General features: G+C 45.6%; 1 protein-coding gene across 1 annotated transcript in view; it reads right to left on the minus strand.

Annotated features, from left to right (window-relative positions):
- The window catches only part of LOC119404686 (cAMP-dependent protein kinase catalytic subunit 1), a 319,288-nt gene that overhangs the window by 243,389 nt on the left and 61,823 nt on the right, over positions 1-14,076 (minus strand). The window contains exon 2 of the mRNA XM_037671304.2: positions 105-174. Coding sequence (XP_037527232.1) covers positions 105-144 — 40 coding nt within the window. The 5' untranslated portion in view covers positions 145-174. The remainder of the gene's footprint in view (positions 1-104; positions 175-14,076) is intronic.

The raw sequence follows: 14,076 nt of genomic DNA on the forward strand, positions 1-14,076 counted from the left end.
ACCGTGTGTACTATACTGTCACGTGCTACGCCGAGTTTCCTTTCGATACGCAGAAACGTGCCGGTTGATTGCGAAGCATGCAGAGTGCGATAACATAAACTCACCTTTTTCTTTCTTGCGGCTCCTGTTCTTGAATATATTCATGATGAATGTTGGGTGGGGACAGGCGCGGACCTGAAAAAACAACAACAAATCAATCAATCAATCAATCAATCAATCAATCAATCAATCAATCAATCAATCAATCAATCAATCAATCAATCGATCGATCGATCGATCGATCGATGGCAACGTATTTATCGCTTTCTGTGTTCCCGCCGCCAAGGCACTACACACGGCAGTACGTGCAATTTACGTGCGGTGTTGTAAAAATTACGTCACAAGCACCTGCGCCATCTCGACTGAGTAGGGTGTTTTAGTTTCTGAGTCGTACGCTCTAAGAAAAAAAAGGAGTCTTTTGAGTCGTTTTTCTGCCACGTATACAACTCTGACATATGTAACTCTCTTTGAAGTGACACGTACGTTAACTCTCTTTCACGACTCTCCAAAGGAGAGTTAAAGTGCCTCTTTAAAGAGAGTTATGCATATGAGAGTCATATACGTGGCAAAAAAGACGTCAAAGGATTCTTTCTTTTCTTAGAGTGCAGCGTAACGCAAAACCTTGCGTAAGTTAACCGCCGGAACCACAAGAGAACCCGAATCGGTTTACGACAGAGAGTACACAGGGTTTGAAACTTTAAGTACGCAAAGGTCCATTTGCGTCACACGAAGATGCAAAGAGAGAGAGAGAGAAATGCAGGGAGGTTAACCGAGCTGGTGTTCGGTTGGCCACCCTACATCGGGGGTCCGGGATAGATGGAATAATAGATAAGATGGAGAATAATATAGGAAAAGCAGGAAAAAAATAACACAGAATTCGCTATTTCTATGCTATAAGTTATCCCATTCTCAATTTTCATACAATTTAAGAACCATGCAATAAAACCACTCACAAGACCACCCAATTCTTGGCCAATCCCCCACAGTGGGTGTGAGCCACAGTTGATATGTGAACAGGAACAAGCTCAAAAACAATGCGAACACATAGAAAACGCGCTAGCAGTTCATAAACCTTCGTTAAATAGACTTCAGGAAAAATATGTAAAATCTAACGCTCCCTAATCACATTTCTATAGCGAAACACTGAGCTTGCGAGTGCGTTTCCTGCATGCACAGTGATGCTCTGCAGATATATGGTCTTCCATAGTCTACGCATGCTGTGCCTTGTGGTTTGCCACACTGTGCCACCACACTGTATTTATTTATTTATTTATTTATTTATTTATTTATTTATTTATTTATTTATTTATTTATTTATTTATTTATTTATTTATTTATTTATAGGTACCTTACAGGCCTTCAAGAAGACGTCGAATAATAGGAGAAGAACGGTTATGCAAATAAGTTTTATATTTAAAAGCAGAAGGTTCATCAGTACAATAAAAATATTATTCACCCAACGCAATAACACGCAACAATGATACTACAATAGGACACAGTATGAAGATATAGCGGCAAGGTATTTCTCAAATGTCACATGATGATGGTGATGATGATGACATAACATCTTAAGGGTCAAAGTGATAAAGTAACCGTTCCAACAGGTGCAAAAAAAAAATATTGCCAATATGAGGATGAATCAGAAATGGCGATGAATGATGCAGGTAAAAGAAAGTAGAAGGTATTGTGCAGTTATACATTTATTACTGGTAATAAGTGACGTTAACAGTAATGAAACGGTACGCGAGAAAAGCCGAGGAATACATCGGCGAACACACCACTGCTCGCGTCCTCCATTTTACTGCGAAACGCGTCAGGGCCACTATGCGTCGCGGATTATTATTCAGCAGTCGCGAGAACTTGGCCCTGTCGTCACGCTGAGAAGAGACGCCCGCATACACGATCGAGACACGGGATATCTTCTGCTGTAATACGAGCATCGCCGCCGATGCAGGCGACGAACACTAAAAAGAAAAAGTCATCCGGCAGCAGCCTTACGTGACGGCTCTCGTAAAACCGTATGCAGGCTATTTTTGACGGCGGAAGCGGTGCAATCACCCGCCGACAGCGGGCAAAACCACTCGCGAGAACTCGTTTCACGCGAGGTGAGGGCAACATTGGCACAACGCTACATTCCACCTGCGTCAGCATCAACGAACTTCTCCCTCAAGGAGAAGTTTTTTTTTTATTCATTTATTTAAGGCGAAAGCCTGAGATGCCATATGACCGTCGGTGACAACACGATTGGTACAAGAAATCATTATGTGATGACGTCAGTGACGTCATCATGGCGTCACAGGTCGCCCAAATTCGCGAAGTCTTCAAGAGGCCACATGACGTGCCGTCCCCGGACGCCACCACACGATATCGTTGCTGGGACAAAGGTGGGACGATCTCGAAAGCACTGCAATATCACGTGAGGTGCAGAAAGCTTGCAATGCCTCCGATCTTGGAGGCACTGACAAATCGCATTAACTACAGCACTTAACTATACCACTTCAATGTTGCCACACCACTGCTGACACCTGAATTGTGGTCAGCAGTTGGAGCTGGATAAAGGTAATAAGGATCGTCGAGAGAGGGATTAGAGGGGGGCCATTTTCACATGAACACAAAACCGACTAGCGCATAATTAACTCGCTTGTGTAATGACTTCCTCAAGCCACTGACTCACCGTTTCTGTTCTCGTGTAACACTTGTATTTTTCATCGTGGAGCAGTTATCTGCGTGTAAGCTGACAGGCCGTATCAAACGACTCGTCGCGTACCAACATCGTCGGTTCCGACACATTCTGCAGAGTTCATCGCGAATTTCGAAGCCAAGCGCGGACACTTCTGACTAACACCGAGAGTGCAATTATAACACGTTACAAGATAAACTTAAGCAAGTGCTTTTGCTCTCGGAGCCCGGTTCAGCAGATCTGGCAGCAAGCAGCGTGTGAACGCACGCACACGGGAGCGCAGCCGCAGACATGTTTGTCCAACTGCCCTCGGTGTATCTTCGCAGATGCAGCGGTGCGCGGAACAAAGGCGAAGATAAACAGAGGACAGCAGACAAAGGGCAACGTGAGACGGTCCTCCCTCGCTCCAAGGTCGATCCCCCTCGCCGCTCACGACGCTGGACTGGCATACATACGAACGCAGATTTCCTCACCTCGCGGACACGATGTAGCGGTATACAGACGATCGGAATCCTGTAGCATGGCCTACGCACCAGACCGACCAGACTGCTAGATCGTTCCGTGCCAAATACTATACAACATACGCTTCCGTATGCTAAGTGACGGGTTATTAATGCCAAAGCCTTGGATGCCTCAACAAACGCGAAGATCGACCGGCGTTCAGCGCCAACACGAGTGGCGCGAAAAAACTCATCACCACGTGATGACGTCACCATATGACGTCACAGAGCGCCTAAATTTGTGACATCATCACGACTCCATGTGACGTCACAGGATGACCTCATCGCATGACATCGTCGTTTGGTCATAGGTGGGCTGATCACAGAGGCAGTGCCAAACCAGATGAGGTGCGGAGAGCTAGCAAAACTTCCGATCCTGGAGGCAGTGCAAAACCACGTTAGATACGGAAAGCTTTCAATGGGTGGCGGTGCAGCATCAGTACGTCTAGAGTTACTGTATATGCTACCTTTAGGTAGCGGAGTTGCGCATCTGTCTTCCAAACGCCGCTAGCAACCATGCCTTGCGGAGAAGCTGACGCTTGGGCCAATTTTTGTGTTTCTCTACGCCGCCTCTGCAGCGAATCGGATTGACACCAGACATCGACAGTTAAGTTAATCACAGGTCTTCAGCACACCAAACTTGTCGATCAGCGACACAGTAGGCATGCCGCCTGCAAGAACTAAGAGCGGCTTCGCCGCATAGCTGCGGTTGCTAGCCAGACCTATGTGCAACTCTGCTACCTAAAGGTAGCATATACAGTAACTCTAAGTACGTCGACTGAGAAGAAAAAGATTGCTTTCCTCTTCGAGTCGTCTTACGTGAACGCGTGAGGGACCCTGTGATTTTTTATGCTTGAAATACCTATCAAACTGTAGCAAACCTAGCGCCGGGATGCCCGTCATCACCTCAAATAACCAACCACTGCATGCCTGTATTTCACGAAATTTCCTGAGTAAGGAAATCCTCACTCGCATGTGGCACAACGCATTTCGCAGTGCGGCTGTGTGCCTGTACCTAATGAAACTATCAGTTCACCATAATCCGGCCACCAGAGAAATCGGTGAGGCATTCCATATTAGAAAGAGGGGTGAACAGTGCATTAGCTCCGCCCCCATCACCTTGCATGATAGTGAATACTGTTTCTTGGAACGCTCAGGACCATAGCATTCCTTTTTGCGGTTGATCCGTGCGAGTGAATGGAACTTTTTTGCTTGGTCTTGGTCTTTAGGCTTCAGAATGGTGCCTTCTGACGTCATGTGTGAAGTGGTCACATGGGTGACAGGTTGTCAGTATATAAGTATGCTTGTATTTTCAAATAAAATTTAGTTGCGAGTTCAGCGCTGTGGCTTGTCATTCTATCTCCTCTTGTCCGTGTCGTAATACACGCTGTTTTCAAGATGATTAAGAACTATTACCAACTATACCAGCTATCGGTTCTTCTGCAGGAACCCTAACCATATACGAGTGCGAGGTCAGTTTCGTGGTTTTCGGCAATCTGTATCATAGCCGCCACCCACAGCAATACCATGTGGCCTAATCTACTGACTCTTTAATACCAACGCGTTACAAATGACAGTGCTGCATGTGATAAAGATAGGTAACGCTGTATCCAAACATCGTCCAGCCTGCCTTAGGCACCTCACCCTTATCTGCACCATTTTTATTCCACAACGTGTTTCCTTCCGGTTGCTTTCTTCAACCTTTTACAATTGATCGACACGAAGTGGCAATATAGGTGCACTATAAGCGTTGAACAATGAACTTGTTGGGACATATCTACGAAAATATTCGAAGCAGCGCGAATGTAGTCCGATTAGTCTCGCCTTCGTGGTGTAAGTCAAGGTATATGAAATAAATAAATAAATAAATAAATAAATAAATAAATAAATAAATAAATAAATAAATAAATAAATAAATAAATAAATAAATAAATCTCAGGGTCCCTTCGCCTAAGACGACTGGAAGGCAAAAGCCGTCTTCTTTTTCTTCTCAGTTGATGTACTGATTAACTAAACTCTGAAAGCTTCCTGCACCTAACGTGGTTTTGCACTGCATCCAAGAGTGGAGGCATTGCTAGCTTTCTGCAATTCACCTGGGTCTGCACTGCCTCCGTGATCGACTCACCTTTGACCAAGCGACAATGTTATGTGATGATGTATGACACCATAATGCGACGTTATGTGACGTCATGGCGACGTCACACATTTTGGCGATCTGTGACGTCATTTGGTGACGTCATCACGTGTTAATTTTTTTTTTGCATAACTCGGGTTGACGCCGACGCCGACGGTCAATTTTCACGTTTCATAAGGCAGCTAAGGCTTTCGCCTTGAAAGATATGTCGATCGATATATGTATTCTCTGTGTGTGGGACGCGTACCTCAGCACAAAGACAGAACCCTCACGCACTAGCAATAGATCTCCCCGTCAGTGACGGCATGCACATACCCTTAGAGCTGTAAAGTTGCAAGAGAACAGCAGCAGCAGCAAAAGCAAAAGCCCTAAAACTGGGCCAGAACAACACACCGTGAGAAATATTCACGCGGCCGGGAAAAAAATATCATACTCCGAATATAGAGAGGGCTCTCCAATACAGACAGTGGGCACAATGTCCGCCGTCAGCTGCAGCTATATACGCAGGCTCCTAAAAAGTAACATAATGACCGTCAAACGACATTTCAATCTGCCAGCTGCGTCCATCGCCGTGAAACAAAAGCTCTGCTGCGGGCATCATTGTTCCCTACACAGGGTGTTTTTCTGCGCTGTTACAAAATGGTGTGTTATTTTTGCTAAACTGGACATCTCTACCGCTCATCTCTCCGGCACAGTCGAGGAGCGGCCCTTTCGTTCGTCTTCACATACCTCTCTCCCCGCTGCCAGTGAAGTCGAACAGACCACCAGTTAATCGACCCCGACTGACGTGTCATCGGAACACGAAGACGTATGCAGGGCTGTTGCCTGAGGTATCAAGGCGAAAGCCTTGGATACCTCATCAAACGCGAAAATTAACCGTCGGCGTCCCGCGGAGTCGGCGTCAACACGAGTGATGCAAAAAATCATCATCACGTGATGACGACACCGTGTGACGGCATCGTGACGTCATAGATCGCCGAAAGTCGTGGCGTCATCATGGCGCCACTATGAGGTCATATAACGTGACGTCCTATGATGACGTCATCACATTACATCGTCGCTTGGCTAAAGGTGAACCGATCACGGATGCAGTGCACAACCAATTTTGCACTCCCTCCGATCTTGGAGGCTATGCAAAACCACCTTAGGTGCAGGAAGCTTTCGGAGGGAAAGGATCAGCGCATCGAGTGAGAAGAAGAACATGGCTCCTGCCTTCAAGTCTTGTTCGCTGATTGCATAATGGCACAGTGCGAGTTTTTTGACGACAAGAATGAGTCGCTTACATGGGTGAGAGGGTAAATGCTCGCAACCAGTGCGTCGCCGTCTTTTTTCCTAACAAGAGCTTGTCCAATAATTAGAGAATGATAGCATGAGGCGACATGAAATTACGTCCCAGCAATAAAACACATTCCGTAAAGGCTCTTGTACAGTTAATCTAAATAAAAAAAATCTAAAGAAGAGCGGCACATTCTGCCATTTCTACAGTTAAATACGAGTCAGACAATATTGAGAATCCGTTCGCGTTGAAAAGTCTCCTCTTTTATAAGGTACGCCAGCTCCCCCATCAAAAAAAAAAAAAAAAAAAAAAAAAGAAGAAGAAGAAGAAAAGAGAAAGAAAAACACTTTACACTCTGAGAGGACAGAGGGACCCGAACCCGGCAACCTAGTACTTGAGGTAATCAAGCGAGCCCATGGCAACCTTCAGCCAGCTCTTTCTAACGCTAGTGAACCCTTAATGGCTGTTAAGAACCCCCGGGTCTCTACTCGCCGCCTAAAGCTATATAAATGCAACAGGCCTGCCTTCAAATACGAGGATAGACCAAGCTGCCAGAAAAACGAAAAGTCGACGACAAATAAATGGCTTTTTCTTTCCTTCAGAGCTTTGAAAGAGACGCGCAGTTCACGAAAGTAATCGTTTAAGTATTCACGCGCTCAGCTTTAAAGACAACGATTCTGGGAGCTTTCCAGACTTTAGCGTCATAATCGAATAAAAAAGGACAGTGAGCGAGAGCTGGAACTCTTTCCGGGCTCGAGTTACGCCAAGCATATAGTGCAGGCAAGCACCGCACACGCAACGATATCGCGTAACACACGTGCCTTGCATGAAGTCTTCTTGGCTCCTCTCCCGTGACTCGAGCTACACTAATTTTTCCATGCTCGATAATTTCCGCATCAACGCACACACACACACACACGCACAAAAAAAAAAAAAAAAAACGCGCGCACACGCGCACAGGACGGACAAACTTTGGCTCATGGTTTATTTCCTTCTCCTCCTTCTATTATTATTATTATTATTATTATTGTTATTATTATTATTTCCCGTGTTTTGTTATAGTATTTTTTTCCTGTAGAGTGTCTTTATTGTAGTGTTTATTAGTAATCTTCTTGCGTGCCCCAGCACAAAGAGTTTACGGTTGTTCCTAGGCATAAAAAATAAATAAAAATATGATTGATCGATCGATTGATCGATCGATTGATTGATCGATTGATTGATTGATTGATTGATTGATTGATTGATTGATTGATTGATTGATTGATTGATTGATTGATTGATTGCCTTTTAGGCAGCTGCTTGAATGGAAAAATTGGAGGCATTCACACCATAATGCACCACCATTTATGTCGAAATACTGATATCTAGCTTGAACACTCTGCCCAGGCAACGTGGAAATGCGCCACGCCGGGAGCACAGAAATGCGGTCCTGATCATCGTATCACACGAATACGACCAATGATGAAGTTTATGCAGATGCTGACACGGGGCGTTATGTATGGCAAGCATTTCATATTCGAATTGGGTGCGATTTTCAAGATTTCAAAAAAAAAATCTGGTGGCGAATTTCGCCTGAGTACTCAATATTACGATTGATGCGACGCACTCATAGCACTGAATTCGAATAAGTGCAAACAGGGAATCAAAACTACAATCAACTGAAATCGGCCTTGTGCCACGCGGGCATCCGAACACGAACAGCTGTAATACATGCGTATTACATGCTGCTACGTACACATGTTGCTAGCTATATACGCTAATCGGAAGCGGAGTCATGTTTTACGTCCTTGACGTCAAAACGTCTAGACTGCATAAAATTCACTGATTAACCAACCGACCACGTTCATTTTGTTTTATTCTATTACCGCACCTTTATACCATACTTTACGTTTTCATTATCATTAGATCTATCGTAAACAGACAAATATTCATACATTGTGTTAGAATATTTATTTTGCAATATTCGGCCTCCGACGAGTATACCTCACAGGGTCTCTTATGCATTCGTCTAATACGACTCGAAGGCTAAAGCTATCATCTCTTTCCTCTCAGAAATGGTCCTCACCCGCACTCCTTCGAAAGCTTGCTGCACCTAACGCGGTTTTGCACTGCCTCCGGGATCGGAGGCATTACAAGCTTTTTGCACGTCACCTGGTTTTGCACTGCTTCCGTGATCGGCCCACATTTGACCAAGCGCCAATGTCAGTTGATGTCATGTGATGCGACGATGTCGTCACCTTACATCACGTTATGTGACATCATAGTGACGTCACGATGAAGTCACATATTTTGGCCTATATGGCGTCATGATGTGGTTGGTGTGGATGGTGTATGATGACGTCATCACGTGATGATTTTTTTTTTTTGCGTCACTCGCGTTGACGCCGACGCCGCCGACACAGGCGGTCAATTTTCGCATTTGATGAGGCATCTAAGACTTTCGCCTTAAAGATATTAGTAACCATCGAAAAAATACTATGTGGGCTCAGGAGGTCACGTTTTCTGAGTTTCCTGACGCTTTTAAGAAGGCTGAGCCCTCTAACGGCAGCTTTTCTCGCCACCTGAGATAAAGAGAACAATCTACCCGCTAATGGGAACGAAAGAAGATTAGGTTCGCGTCAGGTCGGGAATGCCGTCCGATAACTCGGGAGCGTTGCCAGCAAAAAAGGCGTTTTTCCGCGACCTCTCCACTGTCGGGGGAAAGCGGCAGCTGCTCACGAAACGGCTCGCCGCGACAGTCGAGCATAAGATGTCGCTGGACACGCACTGCGAACCTTCTCGTCTGTCACCTCGCGGTGTTCGCCTTTAAAACCGGCTTTCGCGTGCACTCTCCTTCTCTCTCATTCGCGATCCTCGAATCGATAACACACTGGTTCGATTGCGTGGTCTCGTGCGTTTCGTAACACTCAACAGGGGACGTCGTCGGGGCTCGAGTGAAATTGCGCGAATGAGGAACAGGAATGCTTGCACCAGACCGGCCACGGTAGTCTAGTGGTCATGGCGCTTGACTGCTGACCGAAAGGTCGCGGGATCGAATCCCGGCCGCGGTGGCCGCATTTTCGATGGAGGCGGGAACGCTCGAGGCCCGTGTACTTACATTTAGTTACACGTTAAAGAACCCCAGGTGGTCGAAATTTCCGGAGCCCTCCACTACGGCGTCCCTCACAATCATGTCGTGCACATGGTTTTGACACGTCAATCTGTCGTAGCACGTCAATCTTATGACGACAATCTGCTTCCCCTTGACGACTGCAGGCACTTGTGATGAGACGTACAATCAACGCTACATTTCATGCGCGTGTTTGTGCAAAGCGCGAAATTCTCTCGTCATCGTTTAGTGGGCAAGTTGCATTTCGCTGGTTCAGTCTCGTTTTACACCATAATAGGTTATCATAATTTGTTATTTCTCCTATTCTGCCGTCTACCAGCGGCCCCTTCAAGCTGATATATATATATATATATATATATATATATATATATATATATATATATATATATATATATATATATATATATGTAATCAAATGAGATAAAGGCAGAGAGGCCAACCACTATTGTAGCATCCGGTTTCCTACCCTACACTAAGGGGAGGGGAAAGAAAGATGGAAAGGAAAGCGGAGAGAAGAGCAGGCGCACGAAAAAACAAACAAACAAGCGGAAGGTGCGAAGCGGTAGTACAACAGCCTATTCAGTAGGCCACGCAAAAAGTTCATTAAGGCCGCCAGCTGCTGTGTGGGCCCGCCTTGACGATAGACCCCTGTCGGAACAGCCAGTGCTAGAATACCGACCCGAACTGCCTTCAAGCTGCTTGACAAACCTTCTTTGACAATGAGGCCACGAACATTTAATAATAATATCTGGGGTTTAACGTCCCAAAACCACGATATGATTATGAGAGACGCCGCAGTGGAGGGCTCCGGAAATTTCGACCACCTGGGGTTCTTTAACGTGCACTTAAATCTAAGCACACGGGCCTCAAACATTTTCGCCTCCATCGAAAATGCAGCCGCCGCGGCCGGGATTCGATCCCGCGACCTTCGGGTCAGCAGTCGAGCACCATAACCACTAGACCACCGTGGCGGGGCAAGGCCACGAACATTTGCATACATACTAAAAATAAAAGTAAAAATACATAAACATGTATTTGGTTGTGCCAATTTATAATTATTAAGCGTACATTGCTCAATATTTGTAGTCTAGATTAAGATTATATGATTTTCTATTTCCGCTGAGCGACATAACACCTACGCTCTACTAGAAAGGAGCGTGCTGTTCGTATCACGTCTTTTCATTTCGCATGCCTGGTTTTGAACGTTATTCCATTCCTGATATTTTCCCAACTTCGTCGGATGCAGTACCTAATTAAGTGAACGAGGCAAGAGTGCACCGGAACAGCAGTTGCTCTGTTGGCTAAAGTCAGTGATACACCGCTTCCTTACAACAACCTTGTTTATATCTTGCGGCGGAACAAAAACTACAAGAGGAAAATAAAAATGAAAAGGCTAAGAAGCCATTTCATTAAAAATTTAGCCCTGAAAAAGTACCTCTTCGTCAGTTAAATTTTTTATTTTAACAAGTGGCACGCAGGAAGCCAAGGGATCGAATCATTTAAACTGTACACATAATCGCAACTTTCACGTACCCTGGCGCCACCGAGCGGTAGCCACCGGAAGCTCTGTCGAGATTATTGAAATGTCAGACGTGCATGAGACAGCATATGCTGCCGTTTCTTTTGTCTCGATTCCGGTTGTCTTGCAACGTTGTAAGGGGCCTCGATATTAGCGTGACATTTCGAGCGCCTAAAGTTGAACGCAATGTAAAACAAAGGAAGCTGATTTCGCCTGATCTTCAACTGATTTTGCCAACTGATCTTCACCTGAATGACGACGAAACCCGTGCACCCCACGCAGCAGAGTTGCAACAAAACTCTCAGCTTCAATGAGCCATTGTGACGCAGCACGACAGATTCTGAAGGCAGCACTTCATTTGCAACGCGGCTTGAGCTTGGAGCTGCGGCACCTTCTCGGCCCACGGCAAAAGAGCGCCTCCGGGATGCGCAAAATAAAAGCTATGTTGGTGGTTGCGAGGACTGCTCGCCTTAACGAAACTTTATGAATTACTCTTTTGTGTATATACGTGTGTTTGTGACTGGTACGAATTATTTGTGTGTATATGCGATCATTGTATAAACCTTTTCACAGGAGAGAAGAAACACCTCCTTTCTGAACTGCAGCACATGAGTACAAAGGCTGACGTCGCAGCCTCGGCAGTGCATATTTGGGGATTCACGCCTACTTAGCACAGCCCAAAGCGGATTATGGCGGCGCCTAGGGAGCCTTTCAACCGACACCCGGAGTAGCAAGTCAGGCGATAAACCGGGCTAAAATATATTTTTTACTGCAAGCCAGTACGTAAACCTAAAAGCGGCGTAGTCGTTCTTGCGAACACTGTGTCAAACGACAGTTTGCTTGTACTGTGAAATGGAAACTGTAAACGCTGCTCTCGTAATCGAACAATGCGCAGAATACGAAGTATAGCACGTGCAGCTAGCATTTCGCCTTCATTTAAAGGATTACCGGTGCCGGCATTAGTTGGTCCAAAATGAGGTGCAGGGAAACGCACCTACTACTTACGAAAGTGAAAGGCGAACGAAGACATACACGAGTGGGCGTTGCAACTTCCAAAAACAAATTCACGAAATTGCTTAGTAGACAAGAATGTAATTCGCCTTTTCCGAACGCCGAGCTCTTCCAAGAACAGAGCCGAATAACTGCGAAGCCACCGCATGCATCATGTATTATGCATGCGATGGCTTCGGGAAAGTGCAGCTTGCTTCGTATGCCCCCTGCGACAGATAGCGCACACTCTTTAAAGAGTATTAAGGCCATCCGCTGCGCGAGAATTAACGAAGCAATAAATGAATGAGTGAACGTTCCCGTTCTCGAATACAATGCGACAGCGGACGCGGGAAGCAAGGCAAGATAGAGGACGTTTTGGCACAAGCCGGTGACACGACGTCGAAATAACCGCAAGATGACAGCTGCGGTACAAGCTTCGCTCACGCATCAGTTACGTTGCGTGTACGAAAATAAGCATGGTAAAACACGGGATTATTAAGGCGAAAGCCTTGGATGCCTCATCAAACGCGAAAATTGACCGTCGGCGGCATAAACACGAGTGACGGAATAAATCATCATCACATGACGTCACATATACCAAAGTTTGTTACGTCGCTATGACGTCATATAACGGGCCGTCCCATTATGACGTCATCAGATGACATCGTCGCTTGGTCAAGGGTACGCCGATCACGGAGGCAGTGCAAAACCAGGTGGGGTGCAGAAAGCCTTCGGAGCAGGGTGTCGGAACGAAATGTTTTTCGTTTCGGTTTTAGTTTCGTTCCACCGCAAAAAGTTCCGTTCCGTTTCTGTTCCGAAACGAAAAAAAAAAATGTTCCGTAACGGTTCGTAACGGCTTTTTTATGCAAAAATTTGAAGTTAAGGTAATCATAAAAACATTGGATTTGTGATGTAGTTACTTGCCCTAATCTTAATTAGGAAAGTGGTACAGGGGTAAAACACGCTCTTTCCACGTTCTTTAGAGGAGTAGAAGAAACTGTACCACAAATTCCTACCAAATGGCACAAACCATTACTATACCCTTCAAAGTCATAGGATTTATTTCTCAAAAGTCAATTAAGACTTTTTTAGCGGGCTGAATGCTTTGTGTCAATGGAGTGAGCACGATCTCAAAAGCAGCACATCATTGAGCGCACTCTCTGTGCGAGACCGCTGATCTGATAAAAAAATTCGCCAGGCCTGCGCGGAACACGCAGCACAGTCACAGCGTAAGCTGGAACAGCGGCCTTTCTAGAGCCCGTTCTATACTCTCTTGGTGAAACTAATACAAGTACACATGCAAAGTACCCACTACGTCATAAATCATCATAATTTTTCTGCAGTAGCGAAGCACCCCCTATGCCATTTTTCGTCATTCTTCGAAGAATCGTGGTACCTGCTACACATCTGTGAGGCATTATGTGCAATTTGTGCTGTGGCTAATGACGATCAAGAATTATGGCTGAGCCCTTTGTCACGGGTTGAAAGCATTCAACGACTGACTCCTTGAGCAATTCGCATTGTGTGACGCCAGGTTGCTATTTTACTCTTCTGCCACGCTATATAACATATGTTAACACGATTCCTTGCCCGACATGACGCCTGTATAGAGTATTTTTGCGGAGAAGTTACAAGCACCAGCGTGACACTGTGGCGGAATACTCAACTGCCACGCACAGGGCGCGGGTTAAAATCCCATCCGATCCTAGAAATTTGTTTCTCCTTTCATTTTTTCTTATTTCGCTCGATAGCGGATACGGACAACGGCAGCGGCGGACAACTATGGCGCCAAAATCAGCTGTCGTGATCTCATAGCAGCTTCCGCTGTA

This window comes from Rhipicephalus sanguineus, chromosome 9 (assembly GCF_013339695.2).
Source record: "Rhipicephalus sanguineus isolate Rsan-2018 chromosome 9, BIME_Rsan_1.4, whole genome shotgun sequence".
Classification (NCBI taxonomy): Eukaryota; Metazoa; Arthropoda; class Arachnida; order Ixodida; family Ixodidae; genus Rhipicephalus; species Rhipicephalus sanguineus.